This window comes from Manis javanica, chromosome 7 (assembly GCF_040802235.1).
Source record: "Manis javanica isolate MJ-LG chromosome 7, MJ_LKY, whole genome shotgun sequence".
Taxonomy (NCBI): domain Eukaryota; kingdom Metazoa; phylum Chordata; class Mammalia; order Pholidota; family Manidae; genus Manis; species Manis javanica.
The window spans coordinates 80770487-80796115 of NC_133162.1; the positions used below are offsets into that span (position 1 = coordinate 80770487).

The window sequence follows — 25629 nt, forward strand, 5'->3', positions numbered from 1 at the left end:
TCGGGGGATCCTCCCAGTGGTGTCCTCATTCCAGGCCAAGGGCTCTGGTCCCAAGCCTGGATGTTCTCCCCAGGCTGGGCCTTGGGCCCCGCACAGAGGATTAAGCTCTCTCCTATCTCTCCCTTCCAGAAGTTTGCTCAGAATTGAAATGAATCAGAGGCCCTTGGATTAGCAAAAAGTCTAGAACAAGCCCCAGGGGATAAAAATTGCTAAGCTGGGGATCTTTGAACAACAGTGGCCTCAAAGTATATTGGAGCCTGGTTTTATGAATCCTCCTTATTCTAGGATTTTCATTGTTCATTTCTAATATTTTCTTCCTTATTTTTTTAAATTGAGGCATAATTTACATACAGTAAAATATGCAAATCTTAAGTGCATGGCTCAAATAACCAACACCAAGATCAAGATACAGACCACCTCCTGTAACGCCAGGAAGGCCCTCCTCTCTTCCCAGCCCCTCCTCACCCTCCTCACAACCAGGCTGACAGATGCACCTCTGATTTCTCTCTCCATGGAGTGGTTTGGCCTATTACTAAATTTTGTAAAAAAGGAATCATAGGATATGACCCCCTCATCACTAACACATAAAAGGCCACAGAGAATCCTTGCACTCTCCTCTTTAGGGAAGGAAAATAGTGAGAAAATAGGTTCTGAGTGTTTAGAATGGGCCTTAGACTAACCCTAGGGGTCAAGGGAGAAAACAGAGGCAGAATAATTTCAGTAAAATGCTCAAAATGGCAACACGTAAAGCAGCTTAAATGAAGAACCCTGAGGCCCAAGAAGCCTCAGTCCCCAAATATAACTCCATCCAGAGGCCAGTGGAGGCAGGATGGTGCACTGAGCAGCTCACACCCCAGGGAGGCTGAAGGCCTGATTGCTCATGAGCGCCTGTTCCAAGGGCGGGTACTCAACACTATTGCCACTTACAAGGGCAAAAACCTAAGGTGGGGCACTGCCACCCACTCGGTCCTGGCCTCAGATTTGTTCAGTGGACAGGCAGCCTGGCTGAGCAGCAGACCAGTGGGAAAGGGGAGGGAGTCAGGAACAGATGGGATGAGGAGGGTGGGCACCCTGTGGACGTGCCCTCATGAGGGTGCAGAGTGCTGTGGGCTCTGCTGTGCCGGCCAGGGGTGCAAAGGTTGTGGCGGGCTCAGGTGAGCCTGACGCTATCCACCTGGTGAGCGGAAGAATCCCAGCTTTGGCTGCTGATGTATTCCAATTCACTGTATTCCTGACAAAATTAGCCAGCCCTAATACTGCAGACTCAGATACCTGCACCTCCCTGCTTCATGAGGAGTCAGACATATGGTTTATGCCTCTGCATTGACCAAATATTTACTAATAACAATAACCATAGCTGATATCTACTGAACTAATGTAACCATGCCTTATAACAAGCACAACTCATGAAGCAACTTTATTTGCCCCTTTCCCTTGCTATGCCCAGCAAGGCCCCGTGACAAGTCTGGGCACTCCTGGGTAATGAAATGCTTCAGACTAGCTTTCACCGGCAAAATACAAGACCAGCACAATTTTCCACACCCCCACCCCCAGGTGCGCATACCTGATGTCCACCCACCTCTTCAAAGTGTGCTTGGGTCTGGTCCTCATTTTAGAATGTCATATCTCTCGTGTCTTGGTGCCCTGCTGGAGCTTCCATATTAATGTCCCATTATACCTACTATGTATGTAATTTCCTTTAATTTTCAAAACACTCCTATTGAGAAAGAGTCCACTATTGCCCCATCTTTTTAGGTGAGGAAAATGAGTCTCAGGAAGATTAAAGATCTTGCCAGCCAGGAAGAGCACTGAGCCAGGAGAGGCAGTGCTGGGATTCAAAACCTAAAGGCTCTTGAAAGCTGTCGGCACTTCCTTATTTATGCACCACCCCTCACCAGGCATCAGGAGGGGAAAGTCATCCTGGGTGCAGGAAGCCTCATGTGTCAAGATCCAGAGACACATACACAGGGCAGCTGTGAGCCCAGGGTGTGACTACAGCGAAGGAAGGCTGTAGGGGACGAGGGGATGTGGCTGTCCCACGTCCAAGTAGGGCTTTAAATAAGGGAGTGACATGGCTGGACAAAGGGCTAGACAATGATGCTTGCTGAAGTGCGGCAGTGGGTCCGCAGGGAGGGACTCGCAGGGCAAGGAGAGAGCGGACATCCAGGAAATGCTGTGGGAGCAATGGTGTTCCTTCTGCCATCTGCAGAGGGCGTGAGGGGACACGGGGGCATTGTCAGAGCATATCTACTGAGAGCACTTAGCTGCTGCCAGCCAGGTTCCCTGGCTTCTGGACACTGCCCCGGTCCCCATCTGCCAGTCTGTCTTCCGCTGGCTGGAGGCCCAAGTGCCAGAAGATGAAGGTGGCTGTGTGTGTCCTGGAGAGGAGCACGGAGAACCCAAGTCTCCTCTCTCCTCCTGCCTCCCCTTCCAGATACCAGCTGTTGGGAAAAGAGTTCTCCCCTTGGAAGTTACTCAAAGCTCACAGCACCAGCGCTCTACGACACTCAGGACACACGGTACCACCAGATGCTGGAGAGAGGAGCTCCATGCTGGACTTCTGGCCCCAGAGAACTAGATAATGACCATGACCTTTTGTTTGAAGGAGGGAATAAATGATTTACTTGCCAGACAAGCCTGAACTAGGTTAGGCTTGGACCAGGAGGCTGCATTGGGCTGCCTGATCCAGACAGCCAGAGACCTGCCCTGACTCTGCTGAAATCAACAGCCTCAGTGGTTACTTATCCAAGGGTGGAGAGTGTATTGATCTAAGCTAATGGCTCACAGGCAGGCAGAAATGAAATTTTATAATCAATATTGAATTACATCGACTCCACTGATCCCAGGCTCCTGGTGAATGTTCTGCTAATATGAACAGGAGCAGAGGCAGCAAGCCCAGTGCTAAATGCCCCGGGCAAGGTTCAGAGGCGGGGAGACAGACTGCGGTAATAAGAAACAGCACTGACCACCATTCACTCAGCCCTTGTCCGTTTACAAAGCACTTTCAAAGTGTCGTTCATTTCTTCCTCACTACATTCTAGGAAGTAGATGGCATTTATATTTTGCTCCTGATTTTATATGGAAATCTGGAGCTGCAAGAGGCTGAGGCCTTGGGCCACCCAATCCTGTGCCCTTCTGTGACCTCATGCAGCCTCTTTGCACCCACAGCCTAAACAAGGAAAACTAGTTCTTGTTGCAAGTCTTCTGCCTGTCGCCTCTCTGATTAGAAGAACAGAATCTGTTATCTCATGCCCTTTAACATTTTCATCATCTGGTAGTAGACCATAAGTAGGAGAAATCCTGTTGGCAGTTTTCTTCTAAACCAAGATCATCCACGGAAAAAAGGGTATCTTGGAATTTAATCTTTCCTATCTTCTTTGTACCTGAGGATTCCTGTCTTGTGGTAGTCATTCATTCAGCAAGCATTTATTGAGAGGCTCTGTACTGCAGTCTAGGGATTCAAGCATGAGGAGTGTACCCTCCCTGGCCATAAGGAGCTCACAGATCAGCCTAGCATGCAGAGGCACATGTTCAGTCAGAGGTATGTGATAGTTACAGGGGTGGCATAAAGAATGGAAGTCAACCCCTCTGCTTTGTGAACCTACTAGAGGGTCAGCACATGGTAGGAAGTAGCTGCACTGATGCCTCAAGAGTGAGTCAGGGCTCATCAGACTGGCCAGCCAGAGGTGCAGAGCTATGGTACAGAATGGCCCACTGGGGACCAGTCATTGGTTGGAAAGCATAAGGTATGTGGGATGAGTGGGAGGTGAAGTTGGAGACCTGGCTGAGCATCAGGTCACAGAGGCCTTCTCATTATCTTGACTTCATACCCATGTCAATGATAGCTAAAGCTGTCTCTACCCCAAATGGGGATATAGCCTCTTCAAAGGAGATGCAGCCAGTGGGCCCCACTCTCTAGGATGGTAGTTGGAGGTCCAGCCTGTCGGTAGAAATTACAGGAGGTCCTTCAGGCTTGTCTTTCTCAAAGGAAGCATTTTTCATTAGTCTTGAAGGATATTGTCTCTTCTAGGGCAGGGACATGGGTCCTGTGAGAGTCAGGGTTAAGAACCTAGGAGCCAGACTTCCTGGGTTTGACCCCATGATCTCTCACTCTGCATGTCTTCCTGTTCCCTATTCTGGACACACCTCTTCTCCTCCCAGCCTTCCTTAGTGTAGGGGAGGAAAAACTTTTCCTCTAACCTCTTAAATTCTAAACCTGGGGTGTGCTAATTAAGCTGATTTAAAATATAGATTAGCAGGAGGAAGGCTATATAAAGTTTATTGACAGTTTGGGAGGTGTCACAGAATAGAGGTGAAAATCCAAAGACACAATTACACCTAGAGGCAGTAAATCATGGGAAGGTAACTAGGACATGAATGGTAGATAAGGTTGCATAGTAAGCTTTGTCATGCAAACTCAACCTAGCCCCTGATGATAAGAATCTCAATCTTCTCTTTCTTGTACAGTAATGGGGGAGGCACCTTTATAAAAGGAAACGGATGCCCTGCTTTTAGGCAAAAAGGGAGAGGGGAGAGAGCTCCTACAGAGTTGCTGTTTCTCAATTGCCTGCAGCTCAAAATGATGACTATGCCAAAGTGGCATATTTTGGGGTGGCATAACCTGATCCCCCTTAGTGGCCCATTCTATTGTTTCGTCCAGCTTTAGCCTGCCACTGGCCTCCCAACCCTCCAGCCTGACTTCCTCCTGCTGCTGTCATGCTCCTATTTTCCCTTCCACATGCCATAATGATAGTGAGACCTTGCGTTCGGGCGTCTCTGTTCCCCCTTCAACGCTGCTAGGGCAGTTGCATGCCTTTCCTCTCCATTCCACAGTGGCCAGCCCAGGGTGGACACACAGGAGGCCCCACAAACTCTGCAAATGGGTAGCTGGTGCAGTTGAATCTGAGGGTGCATGCTGCCTGAAAGTACAGACCAACAGCTTGGGTGCTGCCCTGCCTCCTGCCTCCTTTTGCCAAAGACCAGCACCAGCTGAGCCAGTAGGCAAACCCAGGAAGAGCCAATAAAAATAACTTCTGAGAATGTGATCTTTTATATTTTTAAAATCATTAAAATAATCATTATGAACATTTTTTTCAAACTTTCCAGACTACCGCAGCGCTCTTTAGAATCAGTACTACAGCAGAGGGTGTAGGGTGTGCCCTTTGCTGTCTTTCATCCTCCAGGCCTGAAGTGAGCTCCATTAGGAGGACTTTGCTGGCTCCCTAGACCCTCAGATGGGGGACCTAGGAAAGAACAGATGACCAAATGGAGCCCAGAAAGAATGCTAAGTGACAAGTAAAAAAAAAAATAATCGTAGAGGGCACTCAGGAACCACGATGTAATAAATCATGTGAGGCTCATGCAGTATTCCCAGGACAGCATGGGAACCTGATGAGCCCCCCTCACCCTTGGCTGCAAATTGCATTAACTTTATGAAACTGTTTTGTCCAGCCCCGTCCAGAGTGCCCCTTCCATTACCTCACCTCACTCTTCTCAATCAATCTTTCAGCCTCAATACTTACCCTTTAAATCAATTCCACTCTGAGAGCCATCTTGCTATTTCCCCAGCCTGGCTTTCAAATCGCATTGACTTTTATAAATCAATTGTGTTTTAGCTCCTGCACAGCCACTCCTCCACGCTCTCGGGGCTGCACTTTCAGACTGCGGATGAAAAAACACCCCTGGTCCCTGCAGGGCCAGATGCATCAGCAGCTGCCTAAAGCCAGCTCAGGAGGCTCTGAAAACAACCAGGAGTGTTAGATGGGGTTCTCCTAAGCAGATCCTGAGATAAGGATTTTTCTGCAGTAATTTATTAAAGAGGTCCCCAGGGGACACCAGCTGCAAGGAAGTGCACAGTACAGGGAAGAGGAGAGCCAAGCTGAGTACAAAGCCCAATAAAGGGCAGAGCCCAGATGATTCATCTCTAAGGTACCGGTCATGCATTGTCAGCAATGCTAAAACTTCAGTTGCTTCCAGATGCTCTGGTGCATGACGGACCAGCACACGCTCACTGAGCCCTGCATTGTGTAAGATGGAGTGAGGCAGACAGCCTGAGGTGGGCCTGAGCCCAGGGGAGGGGCTCACTTACACAAAGGGGCCCTTGACCTGGTTCTGTGGAAAGGCCACAGGTGGGCCTGGGCAATGCTTCCACAAAGCATCATCTGTTCAGCCTGGAAGCTCCAAGCAGGCAGAGACCACCCCTATTTTGTTTGTGTTGTAGTCCATAGCTTAATGTGGTGCTTGTCACAGATAAATCTCATAAGCAGTTATTGAACTAGTGATACGTAAATTGTTATTTTAGATTTCCTGAGGGGATCCATTCCAAAAAAGCTCTTTTGTTTTAAAGTTTTTATTTTAATTTACATAAACAATACATGCATGCCTTCCCTGTATAAAATGCACAATTCTACAGTGTTATACTCCCCTTCACAACCATAATGGTCACTATTGAGTGTGGCATGTTCCTTCTATGCAAATACATGTACCCACTCAAAATTCATTGTGATGTCTTCTGTTTGGGGGTTGTGTTTTTTTTCCTTTCCTGTAGTTTTAAATTTTGTATATTGTTCTACAATAGGCTTTCTTCCATGCTAATATAATTTAAGTAAATATTAAAATAAGCAGGAAAGGGAAGATGGGAGGGTTGGGGATACATGTGTTTAAAGGGTGGTCAGGATTGGCCTCTTGAGAAAAATAGCATTTGAGGAAAGAATGAGAGGAAACCCCACCAGGACACCAGGACAGGGGCAGCAGGTGCAGAGAGGGCAGCAGTCGCATGGCTGGTCTACTTGAGGAATGGCAGCAGCCAGTGTGGCCAGGACTGGGGCACCACAGGGAAGTCTGAGCGGTCAGATGGCCGGGTCCTGAGGACCCCTGTAGCCATAGTGATGGCTCCAACTTTCATTCTGAGCAAGAGGGAATGTCCTGCAGGGTTCTCATAGGGAGCAACATGACCTAACTCCCATCTTTGACAACTCTCTCAGGCTGCCCTCTTCTGAGACCACAGGTGGGAGACTGGAGAAGAGGCTCTAGCAGTAATCCACGTGGGGAGTGATGGCGGCTGGGAATATGAAGGCCTGAGGATGGTGTTTCCACTGCAGATGGGGGGATCCTGGAGGAGTAGGACTTGGAAAGGGGAAAGACCAGGAGTTCAGCTTTGGGCTTGTGACATTAGAGGTGTCAGGTGGGCACTGTGATGGGTGTGTGGGTCTTAGGTTCAGGGCTAAGCTCTGCACAGGCGCCTTCTGTGCATCGATGGTGTTAAAACTCTGGAACAGGAAGAGATCGCTGAGTGATATCACACAGAAATGGGGTCCAAAGACTAACCTTGGGTACTGGACACAAGGAAGTGGATGAGGAGACTGAGCGTGGTGGTCAGCAAAGGAGAATGTGGTCTCAGGACCTAAGGGTACAAATGGCCCCCAAGGAGGGAGCGACCATCTAGGGCAAGTGCTGCAAGGGTCAAGTAATGGGAGGATTTGACCCTTTGAGCAGCATGAGGGTCATTGGTAGCCTTGGTAACAGCAGAACAGTTTGGGTGGGACAGAGGTAGGGGAAGCCTGACTGGGGTGGGGTCAAAAGAGAACAGGAGACAGTTGAAGATGTTGAAAATTTTGTGGAGATGGGATGGTGGTGATGGTTATGGAGCAAGGTGAATGTACTTAATGCCACTGAATTGTACACTTAAAAATGGTTGCTATGGTAAATTTTATGTTATGTGTTTATATTACAAAATAAAAGGGAATAGGAGAGGATTAAAGAAAGGGGGTGAACAGACATTTTCTGTAGTACAAAGAAAAGAGCTAACTGTGTTAGCTTATATACAATCACCTTTTTCTTTTTAGCTTATAGTATCTTACAGTGTTAACACAGCACTCGGCAGACACTTGGGCATGTCCGTGCCTTTCACTCACTCCTTACCCCAGCCCTGTCCATCCATCCAGTTTCTTCTTTGGCCCATCCTGACCCATCCCAGGCCAGCTTTTCTAGGAAGGTCTGAGTGTTGCTAGTGTAACAAGAGCCAATTGCACCAACACCTAGTGGCAGAGAAAGCAAAGCTTGCAGCGCATGTCTTCTCTCACTAGGCCGAATGGCAGGCTCAGAATGACCAGCACAGTCTAGACAGGGCACTGGGAGAGTTACAGGCACCCTGGCACAGGTGCAGCTCAGAGCAGCAGCAAGGGTTGGGTAGGAGGGACACAGTCAGGGCCAAGCATGAACAGGACTGTCTCACAATCACACAATCATGCATGTATATACTCTTACACACAATGTATGCACACACACACATTCACAAACATACACACTTGCAAACACACTTCTGCATGCACACACTCGAAAGCACACACTCACGTCCCACATTCATGAATGCACACACCCTCATTTATGCCGACATGTGCACTCACACACAAACATACACATACTCATGCACAAAGAGCCCCCTAGGAGGGGTTCGGTCCCCTGGGTGTCTCCAGTCCTTTATTTTTGGGAGAGGCAGATAAGTGCACAAACAACACAATAATATGCTAGGCCATTAGTCACAGTAGTTTAAAGGTGAAATTGAAAGGAAAGAAAAGAAATTAATTTTAGTGGAGTGACTGTGATCTGGTGGTGGTGAAGCTGGACCCACACACTGAATGGAAGGTGGGGCTTGGACAGTGAGGATGAGCAGGAGGACATCATGATGGGAAGTCCCATGTGACCAGAGCCCGGGGCAGCAATTCTGGGAATCACCCAGGCCACTTCAAAACCCAGATTCTGAGTCCTTCTCCCTGGAAGTTCTGATGCAACAGATCTGGAGATAGTTCTTCCTAAGGTCCCCAGGCAGGTGTAATATGCAGACTCCTTCAGCAGCCCTTGGCCTGGGTAGATGGGGAGGCATGTGGTCAGCTGGGCTGGTGCTCTCCCATGAAAGGCTCCTGACTGCCAGTCTGTGGGCGGGACTTTACTCTGAATGTAGTCAGCAAATAGCATAATTACTTCGGGGAAAAGGAATAAAATGATCATGTGCATGTTCAGAATGATTTCCTTGGCAGTTGCTTCAGGCAAGGCTCATGTTAGAAATCTCAAGTAATTAAAAAACCAGTCTAGGCACTGCTGACTTAATTTTACCATTGATCCTTGACCCATTGAAGAAATTTCGAAGACGATAAAACTGGGACCCAGAGGATAAAGCTCAGTAACCTGGGGACACACCTGTCCCCTCTATTCTCTGTCAGGCTCCACTAGAATATTGGGACGGTGGTAACCCTCATCTCCATGTCCCCAGGGCTTGACAGAGCCCCATGTCTTAGAAAGGGATCAGTAAGTGTCTACTCAATCCAGTCCTGCACAAACCCCTTGACAGCTTGAGATGGGAGGAGGTGCGGAGTGGTGGGTATAGCCCTAGGAGCAGAAAGGTCCCTCCTGACACCATTGGGTCCCATTGGGCACACCCTGCTGGCAGCTCAGCCCAGCTGCTTCTTCCTCCACTGCAGGCTGCTGAGGCTGCTGAGCTGGAGGAGGGGTGCTGCCCGGACTCAGAGCTGGTGACACCTGGAAATGGAAGGGTGGCCTTTCAGGGCTGCAGGGAGACTCCTACAGAGTGGCTGAGGCTCACTTGAGAGAAGAGGACCCAGTGATGCAAGGACCTACAGGGAACCCAGCTGCTCCCCTCAGCCCTGGCCAAGCAGGGGTGATCAGCTAAACAGGCAAAGGCAGTGAGCAGGTACTTTACATGTTTAGTAGAAGCCTAGGTGAAGATGTTTTCCTGATAAGTAATCCAATAACAGGGTGAGCTAAGGCAATAGCTAAGGGTCATTTTATATCTAGTAAATTATGGAGTAAGAATATTCAAATTATAGTATTTCCTGTTGATGGCTATGGAAAAAATAGTACACTAGTATAATTTTGTTGTGTAATGTATCCCACACCATTTTTGGAAGGAAGTGTGTAAGAGCCCCTAAAGAGCCATAAGCCGTAGCAAGGGTCTGGCCTTCTGCCCTGGGAGCTCACGCTGGGAGCCCATCTTCAGGCAACAGTTCAGCCTGGGGACACCACTGCACATTTTCATTATCATAATCATCAGTGCCATGGCAACCTGTCCCTGGGCCCCTGGGACATGCCAAGCACTCTTCAAGGCATGGCCAGCTCCTCCTCATCTTGCCCTACAGGGTCAGGAATTGTCATCCCACATGGGCCCAGCTTGCAGATCAGCAGACTGAGGCACAAAAGGTTCAAAGAAGCCAGAAGTGATCCAAACCCGAGATTCTATTTCTTCAACTGGACCCTACTGTCTCTTTAGCTAAATAACTAATATGGGAAAGAATCCAAGTGCTCAGCAATGAGAGGCCTTTTGGTAATTCACAGGGATAGTCAACAACCATAGAAATAAATAGGAAAGTGCACTTTAATCTAGAACACATCAATAGGCCTGGGGACTCGGACCCATGGAAAGGTGGGGAGCAGAAGTATAGAGCAGCTGATGGGTGCAAGAAGAAGTGAGGTGCAGGGCTTCAGAGGTGGGCCGCTTTCCTGGAAGGGGGAGCTGGAAGCTGGGCCATGCCCAGTCTCTGGGGAAAACCCGTGGCCCTCAGGGATTGCCAACCCTCTCCTGTGCACTGGGCTGAGCCTGGAAACAGCCTGCTTGCTCTCCAGGCCAAAGCACGGCCAAGGCAAAGCTGGAAAGTTAAACACGGGCCTCACCACAGCTGAAGGATGGTGACAGGGAATCAAAGTGGAGAGGATAAGGACCTATGTAGTCTGAGCCAACACAGCTGCTCAGGGTGGTAGAGAGGAGAGGTGGTGTTTCCCCATAATCCCCCTGCTGCCGGTGAGCTGACCTCTTCTAGAGCTCACAGGCTGGCCTTGTTATTTTTTGCTCATGAAAAAGTGCTAGATTCAGGATTATATCCCAGGCCATATGTCACTTGAGGCAAAGTTGGGAGCCACCAGAGTATACATTGTCCTCAGATACCCGCTGAGAATCATGTTAACATTTAATTGTCATGTTAAGAGCAGACATACCTAATAATAGGGGTAAGCCTAAGTAGTCTGTGATGTTTGACAACCATGACTTACATTCATTCCCTGCCTGGCACACAATGTGGCCAAACATATAGAACTGGAGAAATCATGTCCTTCCATCCTCACCCTTCAGTCTAGAGAGGCAGAAAGACAACCCCCAGCTAAATGCCAGCCACAGGCCACATGTCCTGGTAGGGGAGGGAATGACTACCAGGGGAGATTCAGAAGGAAGATTCTGTGGAGGAAGCATCATTTGAGCTGGACCTTAAACAATGAGTAGAAACTCACCAGGCAGCCAGAGCCTGGGATTGTGTGGGAAAGGGATGGAAGAAAGGTCCAGATTAGCGGGACAGTGTGAGCAGAGGGTGGCCTGGGCTCAGTGTAACGGGAGGAGCTGCCCCACATGCACACACACATGCACAGGATCACAGGTCCAATACAAGAAACTGTGGGCCATGGAGACCATGTGTTCCAGTCAGAGGTTCGATCCATGGAAAAGAATTACAAGTGTAATTGCATTTAGACTCAGAATCATTCCTCCAAAGTCCAGGATGGCCCCTCCTAGTGACCACTGTGGCAATATCCTTGGTGGTGGCTGTAGAGGAGAGGAGCTTTCCCTGGGACAGAGGAGGGAGAAGAAGCGGTGGGGCAGAGGGAGCCCTGGGGGTCATCACTGTGAGGGGTGGTACCAACCTTGGCAGGTGGCTGGCTGGTCAATGGTGTCATCTGCGGAGAAGAGGGAGCCTGCATGGCAGAGGGGCTCACAGGCACTCAGAGGCTCCGAGGTACAGGAGATAGCCTCTGCTTTGTCAGGGAGCCATTTCAAGTGGCTGATGCAGAGCCCCTCTGCCCTGCCTAGGATGGTGCAGCAAGGTGGCTTTGGAGGGTCTGGGCAATGGTTCTCAGGTCTGAGTGTCCAGAGAAGGGGCACCACACAGAAAACCTGGAGAGGGTCTGATGAGGCCAGCTCCCTCAGGGCCTCAGTAACCAACCCTCCTAGTATGTGAGCTCTACAAGGACCCAGATCTTTACTTGTTTATTTGCCTGCTTATCTGCAGCATCTGAAACAGTGACTTGCACATAGTAGGTACTCAATAAACAGTTGCTGAATGAATAAACAATTGAACCATTGAACAAATGAAAAGATGGATGGATGGATGGACAGATGGTTGAATGGATGGAATGATGGATGGAAGGATTAATGGATAGATAGATGGATGCATGTGTGGGTGGATGGATGAAAGGAAAGATTCATGGCTGGATGTGTGGATGGGTACATGGACGCAAAATGGATGAACCTGGGGAAATAAAGAACTCAGAGACATAGCAGAAACTAACCAGGCAGGCAGGCTGTACCTCCCTAAGTGGATAACATTAGGCTGCTTCTCCTGAACTACTCTACCCAATAGGCCTCTGAACCTGAGGATGTAGCATTAGCATGATCAGACCCTGCTGGCCTAAGCATCCGTGCCCTGGCACAGGGCAGCTGGGATGCCAGGATGGGGCAAGGAATGACGTGCATCCTTCACACTCACCATGTGTGTTCTTGGCTTCCAGCCCGCTCCAAAAGCCTGGTGATGGGGGAGCAGAGCCGGAGCCCAGGGCGGCCGCCCTGCCCCCACAGCCTGGGCCCTGTGCTGAAGGCAGGCTGGCTGAAGAAGCAGAGGAGCATCCGGAAGAGCTGGCAGCAGCGCTGGTTCATGCTGTGTGGGGACCAGCTCTTCTACTACAAGGACAGAGACGAGGCCAAGCCCCAGGTGAGAAGCACGTGTCCTGTGTCCATGGGCATCACGGCAGGGCTCCCAGGAAGGGCTTCTGTGCCCAGGAGAGGGGACAAGGCAGAGAGCTCCTCCCTTCGGGGCTTCCACTCCCCAGGCACCAAGCCACTGACTCCACTCAGAGAGATGCTGCACCAGGATTTCCAAAGAGATTTTTATTCTCGGCCCCCATGTTCCTAGTATCATAGCCTGTTTTACTGAAACACTTAAGGTTAATAACTTTCTGTCTTCACTGTATTTATTCTCGTGGTTAACTTCTATTTGTGGAAAGTAATGCCGGTTTCCATTCATGATAACAATATCATGTTTTCCTTTCTAAGATATCACCTACATTAAAAACAAAAAGGGTTGCATGGCAATGTGAAGTACTTAATGCCACTGGACTGTACACTTAAAACTGTTTAAGATGGTAAACTACCTGTATGTAATTTTTACTATAAAAGATAAATAACAAGTGAGACTGCTTATAGAAAACTTACACATAAATAATAGTACAAATAAGAAGTGAGTATGACAAAAGTAGTGAAGGTGGGTCTAAACTAAAATTTAGGAAACTGCTTATCTTGCCCTGCCCCCCTGGTTTTATAAGGAAAGAGAATAGCTCCCAGGGACAGTGAGTGGAACAAAGGAACACTGGAGTCAGATCCAAATTTGATCTGAATTAGATCTGAAGTGCTAGCTATATGACATGGCACAAGTGACTTAAATTTCTTTTTACATTTGGTTTGATCATGGCTAAAATGGAGACATTACTGCCTACGTCACAGAGATGTGCTAAGGATTAGACTGTAGAACATATACATAACTGAGACAAATCCTAGCATAAGAGTACTTAACCCTGGGTACTCTCATGCCCCCTCAGCCCTGCCTGTACCTTGCTCCTTCCATCCCCCAGCCCTGCCCCTGAGCCTGTTCCCCATACCTGGAGCCATGCTTCTGGCTTGCTCACTGCCATCTTCCTCCTGCCCTCTGTTATTTGTGTTGAAGACAAGCCTTGGCCTTCCAATGGTATCTCAGCTTTCCTGGCTGACATACTGGTGACATGTCACTCTGCTGACCATAACCAAAATTGGCAGAGTCCCCAGCCCCTCAGAGCCCCGCCTGTGGCCCCTAGTGTCATCCCCTCCTGGCCCAGCCCATGGCACCATCTCCCGGAGAACTCCATCATGACGCTGGGCAAGCCCTGTGCACTATAGTGACTCACGCACAGAGGTAACCAGGCTCTGGGTGAGCCCCTGCCAACATTCCCCACATATTCCTCACAGTGAGCCCCAAAGCAGCCCTGCCCCACTAGCTGCAGCTCCATAACAAACCTCTATCTCCCGGGTGTCCTGAACTGGACACTCTGCTCTCTCACCTGCCACCTTTTCCAGACATCAATGGCTTCTAGGGGAAACACCTAATAAAATGGTGGCATTAACATCCTCAGGCACCAGTCTGGACACAGGGGGAGCCCTGAGGCCCAGCCTGAACTGCACCAGGGCATTCAGTGCCACAGGGCCACTGGGTCTGGCTTCCCTGGGCCTGGCTGACACCACCAAACCTCATGGGGCATTATTCCTTCCCATATTTCTCCCTCCCCCAGCAAGCCTGACTGCTGTGGAGCCCCATTGCACAGGTTCCCAATCTCAAGGAGACTATTGGCTAAATTTGACTCATTTAGCTTATACAGTATGATCTCAAACCTGCATGCCTGCTGGCAAAACAGCCCACAAAATCCCATAATTGTATGAACTACATGTAATAGACTAATTCTCAATATCTGGTTCCTGGAAAAATGTGCCCTGTTCACTGTTTAAAGTGACAGCAGTGCACAGGCAGTAAGCACCCTCCTGACAGAGGGTCTGTCACCCATCTAGCAGATGTAATTGTGCAGGGGAGGGATGTCCGGCTACCCTTGATGCTGCCCAGAGTGCAGGACACACGCTGAGGATCATGCTCAGCCCACATTCTTGTTCTATCGCAAAGCCCCATCTCTTCCCCACTCCCCTTCTCACGGCAGGACACAGAGCTTAGAGAAGGGGAAAACTCAAGATGGGGGGAGCAGCGGCTTTTTGCCTAAGCTCAGATGGGAAGACTAGGCAAAGGTGCTCTCAAACAGAACCCTGTCCTTCTAGCTTTCCCTGATAGTTTCTAGCAGACAGACCCTACAGTTGCACTAATAGAAGATTCCAGGTTGTTTCATCTTAGTGGTTTTAGCTTCTGTGTGAAATGATTCCTTAGCCACGAGAACTCCTGACACACACTCAGTTGATCAGCCTGGCCCATGTCCACTGTGTGAGGACTCACAGGAAGACTAGTTATCCCAGCCCTTTATTACTGGGTTTCCTGGCTTTGATGAGAAATGGAATAGAACAGAAATGGAAAATACAACTTCCACAACATGAGACAGAAAATAACGTAACAAATCAGTTCAGAAAATGGGCAGAAAATGGGAGGAAGGAAAAAAAAAGGTAAAGACAAATAGAAAACAAAACATAAATAAGATGGCAAGGAATAGGTACAAACATTTTAGTTCATAGTACCTGGATTGGTTAGTTTGTCTCTTAGAATACCAAGTTAAGTCTGGCTTTAAAAAGGAAAGAGCAATAAACAAAAAAGTTGAAAAACAAAACAGTAGAAAAAAGGTAAGCCAGGAAATGTGAGCAAGAAGAATGCAGATTTAGCAATATCAAAATAAAATAAAATAGAACTGGAGGTGATAAGAACAAAAGGGAACACAGATAAATATCTCATAATAATATAAATAACAGTCTACAGAGAAAACAGTACACCTGTGAATTTGTATACCCTTAATGGCACAGCTTTGAAGGATATGTAAATGAAGAAAAGCAATAACTTTTTCTCTGCTCTCCATTTATTCAAAAAATTTTTTTTCCAAGAAATGAAATCATAGAGACACACTCACTGGCAATAAGGCAAAAGAATTAATTGAAAAAAAAATAAGAATAAAATGATAGTGAGTATAAGAAAGAGAGCAAGAAATCTATACACATGGAAATAAAACACTCTACATAAAACCTCCTGAATTAATGAAAAATTAAGTTCAAACTTCTAGTTCAAATGACAGATTTAAAAACCCCAAAACTCCAGTAGGAAGGATTAAAGGGATGATTGTGAAGGTGTAAACGCTCGTAGGGGGAAAGGACAGGAGGGCGACATACAGACGCTAGCAAGCAGATGGGCAAGAGGAGGCAGACCCGAGAGAGCTCCTTCCAAGCCAGGACTCGGGAGAGCACAAAGTCCACCTGGTTTGCAAAACAGCACCCCTTCACCACCCACCCCAGACTCGGGAATTGGCAGGACCTGCTATTTCTGGAAATGAGGGCAAAAAAGGAGCTAAATTCAGGAGAACTGGTTGAAAAGCAATTCAATCCCAGAACTCCTGAATACTGAATGCAAAGCTGTGACTGCCCTCCGTCACTCAGGCTGACACGGAGTTTACTCTCCAGGAAGGGTAATAAGAGACACTTCAGACTGAGGCCCCTGGCCCCCCTTTTGGTGGGAGAACCATACCGAGGGCAGGAGAGCTGATGGAAGTTGCTGTGCAGACCAGCTACTTAGCTATCCCAGCCTCCATCCCACATGCGGCTCCCAGGCCCCAGCAATCAGCAACAGCCCTCAGGAAGGAAATGAAGAACTTTAACTGGAGAATCTGACAGACCAAAAAGGAGAACACAAAATACACTAATAGTAAGAGTTCCCAGTGAAACAGCCCAGACAGAGACAGATCTCTGTTTGCCTGCCATGTGAGGGGTTCCTGCCTCCCCTTTTCCACTTCTAGTCAGCTGAGTGCACAACCATGACTTATGTAGGAGTAAAGAGCTTTAGGTCACTAGAAACTTAAGGAAACAATTTCATATGAAGGACAGACACAAACACAGGAAAGAAAAAAAAGCAAGTTGGAGGAAACAAAACCCATGCAGGGGGGAGAAAGCCTCTATACAAAACTATCTTGAACATCCTCAGAGAGAGATGCTATAAAAATGAACAGTCAGAGAAGAAACCAGCTCCTAGAACTTAGAAATATAAGGGGAAAAGAAACACAAAGGATGGATTGGACAAGAAACTTGATGCAATCTTCCAGACAGAAGGGAAGAACACAGAGAGAAAAAGAGGAGAGACAGATAATGTCTGAAAAGAAGGGCTTCTAGAAAAGGAAATTTTCTAGAAGGAGAGAAAGAAGAAAGGAATCCTTAGAGAAATGCTTCAATTAAATTCAATTCCCCAAGTACCGACTGACATAACCAGAATTGCCTCAGAGGTTCAGGAAGTCACGTGAGAGTGTGTGGGGGGGAGGGGTAAATAAAACAAGACCTCAACCTTCCATGCAGTCAATTCCACAGACAATGACTAAAATTTAATTCAAGATGTATAATATATGCACATTATTTAGAAACAAACATAAGAAAAGAAAGGGGAAAAACCTCATCTAAAAAAGCTAAAAGTGGTGACTGAGATTCAGGTAATGACAGAAAAAGAAGAAATTGCTGCCTTATGACAAGCCTTGGGAGAACTATTTGATTCTTTTAACTAGGTTTGGATCTAGCTTTAACTAAAAAAATAAGTGAAATGATTTATTTGGGGAATTTTCAGAATGCGACTACTACAAATCAGAGCTGTGGGGAGGGCATGGAGAGTGAGGTGATTTAACTGTAGTATTTTAATTGCTCACAGTGAGACCATATTCATTCGAGTTCACATGTTAAAATATTTTTAATTTAGACAAAAAAAAAACCCCAAAAACAAAAAAGGAATGGACAGGGACACAGCCCCAGAGAGCTGTTCTTCAGGGAACCAGAAAGGGGTTTAGCCTAGGGGCAGACAAAGGCTCCATCTTCTAGCCAGAGCCACCAAGCCCGGCCGGCCTCTGCAAGGGCCCTGGCATAGTGGAGGTGCTCAGAAAATGTGTTTACAATGAACTTGGGAGAGTAACGTGATGTGAGGTAAGACTCAGCAGATTTTTGAAGATGGAAGGAAATCATGAACCAAGGAAAGCTGGAAGCCTCTAGACGGTAGAAAAGGCAAGGAGAAACGTATTTTCCCCTACAGCCTCCAGCAGGAATGCACCCCTGCCACAATCCTGATGTTGGCCCAGTGAGTCATGCTTGGGGCTGCTGACCTCCAGAACTGTTTGTAGAAAGCCCAACTCATTTCTCTTGGAAAGAAAGTTATTACTGATCCACTATGTTCCAGAGCACACAGACAAGTGAATTCCTCAGTCCAGAAGTTTTCCAGCATATCTGGGATTTTCTGGAACAGCCCCTATGTTCAGTTTAGCCCATCGACTTGAACTTTGTGGATAAACCATCAGAAAATGGTGCAAGAAACAAAACTGAGATTAGCATGGACTGTATCTGCATGTAAGACTCAGAGCTGGATGACCCCATGTGGCCACAGTACACGAACCTGGGGCTCCTGAACAGCATGGACCAGCAGATTCAAAACAGCTCCTTGGGTCAGCTTCAGCTCAAGTGGTTACTTCACGTCAAGTCATGTTTGACGTCCAATCCCTGTTCTGGGGTTCGAGACCCGCGGGCACTCCCTGACCCTTTAGAAGAAAAAAAAATACAGCTCCTCGTTCACAAGCCCCTACAACACACACCATGCACAGAACAGCATCACGGCACCCTGGACTTAGATGCAGCCCAGCTCCACCTTTGATGCCCTCTCTCCATTCCCACCATCCCCTCCAACACCTACTACCCCAGGCCACACAGCTTCGATGTGTCCTTCCAGCAGTCCAGCACTGCCAAGTCGGCCACCTGGATGTATTCCACTGAACTGAAGAAACTACTGCCAAATTACAAGGACATGCCCCCTCCAGATCGAGGTGATGACTCCTCCTCAGGGAGCTGTCATTCACGCCAGGCCTGTCTACAAGGAGGCTGAGCATGTCACCAAGGTGGTAAAATGGTGTCCCAACTACAAGCTGAGCCATGAATTCAGTGAGGGACAGATTGCCCCTCCTAGTCATTTGATTCAAGTAGAAGGGAACAGCCATGCCCTGTATGTAAAGGACCCCATCACAGGAAGACAGAGTGTGCTGATACCTTATGAGCCACCCCAGGTCAGCACTGAATTCACAGCAGTCTTGTAAAATTTCATATGTAACAGGAGTTGTGTTGGAGGGATGAATTGCCATCCAATTTTAATAACTGTTACTCTGGAAATGAGAGATGGGCAAGTCCTGGGCCAACGCTGCTTTGAAGCCTGGTTCTGTGCTTGCCCAGAGAGAGAGACAGGAAGGCAGGTGAAGACAGCATCCGAAAGCAGCAAGTCAAGAACAGCACAAAGAATGGTGATGGTATGAAGCGCCCTTTTCATCAGAATGCACATGGCATCCAGATGACATCCATCAAGAAACGAAGGTCCCCAGATGATGAACTGTTGTACTTACCAGTGAGGGGCCGAAAGACATACGAGATGCTGCTAAAGACCAGAGAGTCCCTGGAGCTCATGCAGTACCTGCCCCAGCACATGATCAAGACCTACAGGCAGCAGCAGCAGCAGCAGCACCTCCTTCAGAAACAGACCTTGATGCAGTCTCAGTCTTTGTATGGTAACAGCTCCCCACCTCTGAACAAAATGAACAGCATGAACAAGCTGCCTTCTGTGAGCCAACTTATCAACCCTCAGCAGCTCAATGCCCTCACTCCCACCTCCATTCGTGATGGCATGGGAGCCAACAGCATCCCTACTTACCAATCATCAATTCCAATGAGCCACGGCAGAAAAGACTAACATTTAGGAAAAAAGGAAGACTGGTGGAATTGTCCAAACTGTCCTGTCTGATACGGTAGTCACTAGCTGCATGTGACTACTGAGCACTTGATATGTGGCTATTGAAAATTGATATGTGCTGTAAATGCAAGAAACACATTAGATTGCAGACACTTAGAATTTAGAAGAGCTCATTGATTATTTGTATTACATGTTAGTATAGATTAAATAAAATCTATTATTAAAATTAAAAAAGATTTTTAAATAAAAATAAAATGAACTTGGGTGGGGAGACTGTGTGTCTGGCAGCTGACACCCAAGGAGGAGCCCAGAGTCTCTGATGTTCAAGTGTGAAGTCCATCAAATTGGCTGGAATACAAACTGCGGCCATGGCACCAGAAACTGGATATGAAGGGGCTTGCGCGCTTCACCTAGGAGCTGGTTCCTTATGCTGCTGGCAGTGCTGAGGGCTCGTGAAGGTTTAGAACAAGGCTCAGACCTGGCCATTAGAGGTGCAAGAGGGAAGTCATCCTGCAGCAGCACAGGCGGGCTGGGCGGGAGCCAGACTGGAGGCAGAGACCACTCAGATGGGGCTGTTCTGTTAACTCCCGATGTTAACAGAAGGGGTGGGAGCTGGGAGGAAGTGGGGGAGAAAGCATAGGAAGGGGGTGATGCCTGCAACCTGTTGGGGCAGAGTCTCCAGTCGATGCCCCATGTGGCTGATGCAACTGTTAGTTCCAGCAGAGGCAATTCTTAACAATCACATTGAGAGCTGGCTGGGTTTTCTTTTGTTTTCTTCTAGGAGAATAAGTGACAGGAAGCTGGGCAGTGGGGAAGAAGATTGATTTAAAGTTTGATTTAATTTAGAGTAAAAGCTTGAAATTGGGAGGAAGAAAGACAAGATGGATGGGAAAGCAGACACACTTCTAGGAGTGAACATTAATACTGGACAATAAGAAACCAGAAATCTTTAAGGAAGAGGAAACTTCAGCGGAGGAAAGACAGGTCATCTGACCCTAAAGCTTGAAGGTCACAGGGAATGTTCCAGCATGCAGCCATCATGTCTTTCCTCCAGCTGTTGTTTATCAACATGTACATAAAAAGAAAACAGTGCTGTAGTGAGCTGGCTCCTGTGGTCCCCTGAAGAAGACCTAATGTCTCCATTTTTAGGATGAGGGTATGGGAGGGCTGGCACCAGGTGTAGATTAATGGGCACATGGGCATAGCTCCTGAAGTCTGACAGAAGTGCAATGAGACCACTAGGAAGCAGCTCTTTGCTGTGTTTCATGTCTGCCCACAGAACCTCACAATTTTGGCTAAAAGTCTACCCACTAAGGTCACTGTGAGGATCAAAGGAAATGGTTTATGTTTCCTTAGCACTGTCTGGGGGCAGAATTAAGATGCTGCCAGGCTGGTTAGAGCCCATCTCAGACTCAGTGAGTCACAGAGCAGCCCAAAGGTCAGATGCTCTTTCACATCTAGTCCTTGTAAACTTAACTCATCTGGAGTTGGTTTAGCAAACACTAACTGAGCAACCTTCATAAGTTGCAAACTGTTATGCAAAGCAGCCCAGAGCTCATTATTATTGTTATTGTTGTTGTTATTGCTGCTGTTATTATTGCTACTGTAATTTTATAACTTATGTAGTTTAAAGTCTGTTTTCTACTCTTGACTGTAAATTTCACTAGGTGGAGCTCACTCTAATTTATCGATTCTCTCTTCCCACCAAGTATCATAGTGCCTGACACTTAATTGATTATTTGATGTAAAATGAGTAATTGAATGACTGAATGAAGAAATACGTTGAATGAATGAGTGAGCATTCTAGCCTTGTGCTAGATCCTCGGTGGGAAAAATATTTCCTTGTTTTTGTAAAATGCCTGATGGCTGGCAAGGACCTTGTTGGACTGCCTTCCCCTATTAGAATAGAAGCTCACCAAGGTCAGGATTTTGTCTGTTTGCCTTTGTGTCCTCAGTGTCCAGAACAGCACCTGACACAGAGTAGAAGCTTAATGAATACTTGTTAAATAAATATAAAGCATTTCCTTTGATCCTCACAGTGACCTTACAAGAGCAGATATAATTTCACTGAACAGATGAAGAAAGCATTGCACAGAAAGGTGGGATGGAAACTTGCATATGATAAAGAAAGAAAATAATGCTTGGAATCAGAGAACCTGGGCTCAGATCCCATTTATATAGTCTGTGAGCTATAGATTTGGGCAGATCATTGAAGTCCTTCTTGCTCCCACTTTTGGTGTGGTTTTCTGGGGCTCTGGCTGCACTAAGGGTTGGACGAATGGAATTGGTGGTACTGGTGTTAATGCCACCTAAACTCTCAGAGGTGAGATTCATATAACCCTTAGAATGGGATCTAGGATAGGAGACCACTGAGAAGTATGAAAAGGCTTCTAAAATGAAATGTGAAAAGCCAAGTGACAGATCCAGAAAGCAGGGGTCACCAGAACCTGCCAGGCTCCCTGAGCACCCCTGCCCAGCATGTGATGCCTTGCTCAATTAGGAGTCCAGGCCAGTGGGGTTAGGACTGCCATGGACTCCTAATGTCTGGACCCCAGCATGTAGCTTTAGAGAAGAAAGACAGATTTCTGGATTTGGGCTTCACTGCTTACTAACTAGCAACCAGAGAAGGTATTTCCCTCTCTCAGCCTCCTCTTTGCAAGATGAGGATAACCACATCTGCCTTACAGGGCTGCCATGAAAGTAAGATTAAACACACAGGAAACACCCTAGTGGTGGCCTTCTCCCCTGGGTGGAACTGAACCCAGTGACGGTTTAGCAAATCATCCAGCTCAGTCAAGCAAGAGGAGTCCAGGGACATGCAGCATGGCCCTGATCTTGGCTTTGCCTTACTTCAAGGTTTGAATCTAAATAAAAGCTAACACTTACATGCATTATGAACCATGCATGGTTCTAAGTGCTTTGCATGTGTTAACTTGCTTTGATTATCACAGCCATTGATCAAGATATATAATAGATTGGCTCCAAAGATAGATACTATCCATTCCTTCCTTCCCTGAGTGCTAATGCCCTCCCAACATGAGTTACAATCCATTCCCCCTTGTCCGCACCTGAGCTGCCCTTGTAAATGGCCAATAGAATGAGACAGAAGTGATGTTGTACAACTTCCAGGTTCAGCCCTTGAGATGCCAGGTGGTTTCTGCTTTTGTTCTGGGAAGCCACCTCCATGCTGTAAGGATGCTTGAGTGAACCACAAAGCAATGAGGAAATATGTGGAGAAGAGAGCCCGTGTGGCCCAGATAGACCTTCTAGCCCATTCCAACCAGCCACCATGCCCCCCATCTGTGAAGAACGCTCTGATTCAGTGCTGTGGTCTACTGAGCAGGGCTGAGCCTGGTGCTGGGCAAGCCAAGGTCAGACCATCACTTAATTAAGCAACTTCTAGAAGAGTCAACCACCGGGTGGGAATTTGGCCGGAGATGTGTTATTTCTAAATGTCCTTTCAACTCCCAAAACTGGAGACCTTATATGGCAAGGAGGAATGGAGGGGCAGTAACTAGAGGCAGCTAAACCATAGTGGTTTTCAGAAGTTCCATGCTGGATGAGTAAAAACCCGAGGCTAAAGAAGCAGGGAGCTGTGGGGTTCTGGCTATAGCAGGGCAGCTTCCTCAAATTCCTGCTGTTGGGTTGTGTCAGTGCCCATCTAGGGCAGCTGGTGAAGGTCTTTGTGCAGACACAGTTGGTGGCAAGAGAGCTGATGGGTACAGACCTTGATGCCATGAGGTCTTTGCAGCTGGTGTCCCCAGCTGGCCATATCTGGCTTTGTGAGCTTGCTTCTGACTTGCTGAGAACACCTGAGGAGTCTGCCTTCACTTGCTCCTGCAAATCTCTGTCCACAGAGGAACAAGTAGCTAACTGCCTCCCTAGCTGCTACCATAGATCTTGTCACAGCAAATTCCAGTCCATCAGGCTGCACTCAGTAGGCACACACCTGAGCACGAGAGGCAGGCACTGAAGCCCTACACAAGCCCCGTTTGCAGGCTCAGGGTAAACTCAAGAGCTATCAAGCATTCTCCACAGTGTGGCAGAAATCGCCCTGAGCCAACTGGGAGCTGGTATTAACACGACCATTAGTGCTGCAGGAGAAAAATTAAACAATAAGTGTTTTCTTGTTTAAAATGTCCTTGGGGATAACTTCCAATGCTTCTTTTGTGAAGAATTGCTCATTGGAGTCTTACTTAAAACAAACAAACAAAAAGAAAGGAGTCACCATTTATTTAGGTTCAGATACCAGAATGTGTGGCTTTTTAAAGGAATGCTTTATGTCTTTGCAGCTTTTTGAGAAATATAACTCTCCTATCCACATCAAAATGAAAAATCCAGTTAAACATTTATTTTAAATCAAATACAAATTTATTTTGAGCTTGGCAGTAGCCAACTCGTTTTTAAAGTATTCTTAAACAATATTTTGAAAAATAATCTGTGCGTCTGGCATGTCGAGAGAAAATGTAAGATTGCTGTGATGGATGATGTTGATGGATTTTCGAATGTTGTACCATCCTTGCATCCCTGGGATGAATCCCACTTGGTCATGGTGTATGATCCCTTGATGTATTTTTGAATTCAGTTTGCTAATATTTTGTTGAGTATTTTTGCATCTACGTTCATTAGGGATATTGGTCTGTAGTTTTCTTTTTTGTTGGGGTCTTTGCCTGGTTTTGGTATTAGGGTGACGTTGGCTTCATAGAATGAGTTTGGGAGTATTCCCTCCTCTTCTATTTTTTGGAAAACTTTAAGGAGAATGGGTATTATGTCTCCTCTGTATGTCTGATAAAATTCTGAGGTTAAATCCATCTGGCCCGGGGGTTTTGTTCTTTGGTAGTTTTTTGATTACCACTTCAATTTCGTTGCTGGTAATTGGTCTGTTTAGATTTTCTGTTTCTTTCTGGGTCAGTCTTGGAAGGTTGTATTTTTCTAGGAAGTTGTCCATTTCTCCTGGGTTTTCCAGCTTGTTAGCACATAGATTCTCATAGTATTCTCTAATAATTCTTTGTATTTCTGTGGGGTCCGTTGTGATTTTTCCTTTCTCGTTTCTGATTCTGTTGATTTGTGTTGACTCTCTTTTCCTCTTAATAAGTCTGGCTAGAGGCTTATCTATTTTGTTTATTTTCTTGAAGAACCAGCTCTTGGTTTCATTGATTTTTGCTATTGTTTTATTCTTCTCAATTTTATTTATTTCTTCTCTGATCTTTATTATGTCCCTCCTTCTGCTAACCTTAGGCCCCATTTGTTCTTCTTTTTCTAATTTCGATAATTGTGACATTAGACCATTCATTTGGGATTGTTGTTCCTTCTTTAAATATGCCTGGATTGCTATATACTTTCCTCTTAAGACTGCTTTTGCTGTATCTCACAGTAGTTGGGGCTTTGTGTTGTTGTTGTCGTTTGTTTCCATATATTGCTGGATCTCCATTTTGATTTGGTCATTGATCCATTGATTATTTAGGAGCATGTTGTTAAGCCTCCATGTGTTTGTGAGCCTTTTTGCTTTCTTTGTACAATTTATTTCTAGTTTTATACCTTTGTGGTCTGAAAAGTTGGTTGGTAGAATTTCAGTCTTTTGGAATTTACTGAGGCTCTTTTTGTGAGCTAGTATGTGGTCTATTCTGGAGAATGTTCCATGTGCACATGAGAAGAATGTGTATCCTGTTGCTTTTGGATGTAGAGTTCTGTAGATGTCTATTAGGTCCATCTGTTCTAGTGTGTTGTTCAGTGCCTCTGTGTCCTTACTCATTTTCTGTCTGGTGGATCTTTCCTTAGGAGTGAGTGGTGTGTTGAAGTCTCCCAGAATGAATGCATTGCATTCTATTTCCTCCTTTAATTCTGTTAGTATTTGTTTCACATATGTTGGTGCTCCTGTATTGGGTGCATGTATGTTTATAATGGTTATATCCTCTTGTTGGACTGAGCCCTTTATCATTATGTAATGTCCTTCTTTATCTCTTGTTACTTTCTTTATTTTGAAGTCTATTTTGTCTGATACTAGTATTGGAACACCTGCTTTCTTCTCTCTGTTGTTTGCATGAAATATCTTTTTCCATCCCTTGACTTTAAGTCTGTGCATGTCTTTGGGTTTGAGGTGAGT

The 25629-nt window shown here is 46.7% G+C and overlaps 1 protein-coding gene, 1 long non-coding RNA gene and 1 pseudogene across 4 annotated transcripts in view; 2 read left to right on the plus strand and 1 right to left on the minus strand.

Moving 5' to 3' along the window:
* Nucleotides 1–1697, minus strand: part of LOC140850447 (uncharacterized) — a 31313-nt gene extending 29616 nt beyond the window's left edge. The window contains exon 1 of the long non-coding RNA XR_012133299.1: nucleotides 1580–1697. This is a non-coding gene — a long non-coding RNA (uncharacterized lncRNA). The remainder of the gene's footprint in view (nucleotides 1–1579) is intronic.
* ARHGAP22 (Rho GTPase activating protein 22) overlaps nucleotides 1–25629 on the plus strand; it is a 193494-nt gene that overhangs the window by 35046 nt on the left and 132819 nt on the right. For all 3 annotated transcript variants that reach the window (XM_073241236.1, XM_073241238.1, XM_073241237.1), the window contains one exon: nucleotides 12562–12761. In XM_073241236.1, coding sequence (XP_073097337.1) covers nucleotides 12562–12761 — 200 coding nt within the window. The remainder of the gene's footprint in view (nucleotides 1–12561; nucleotides 12762–25629) is intronic.
* LOC108394297 (tumor protein 63 pseudogene) lies at nucleotides 18171–19526 on the plus strand (annotated as a pseudogene).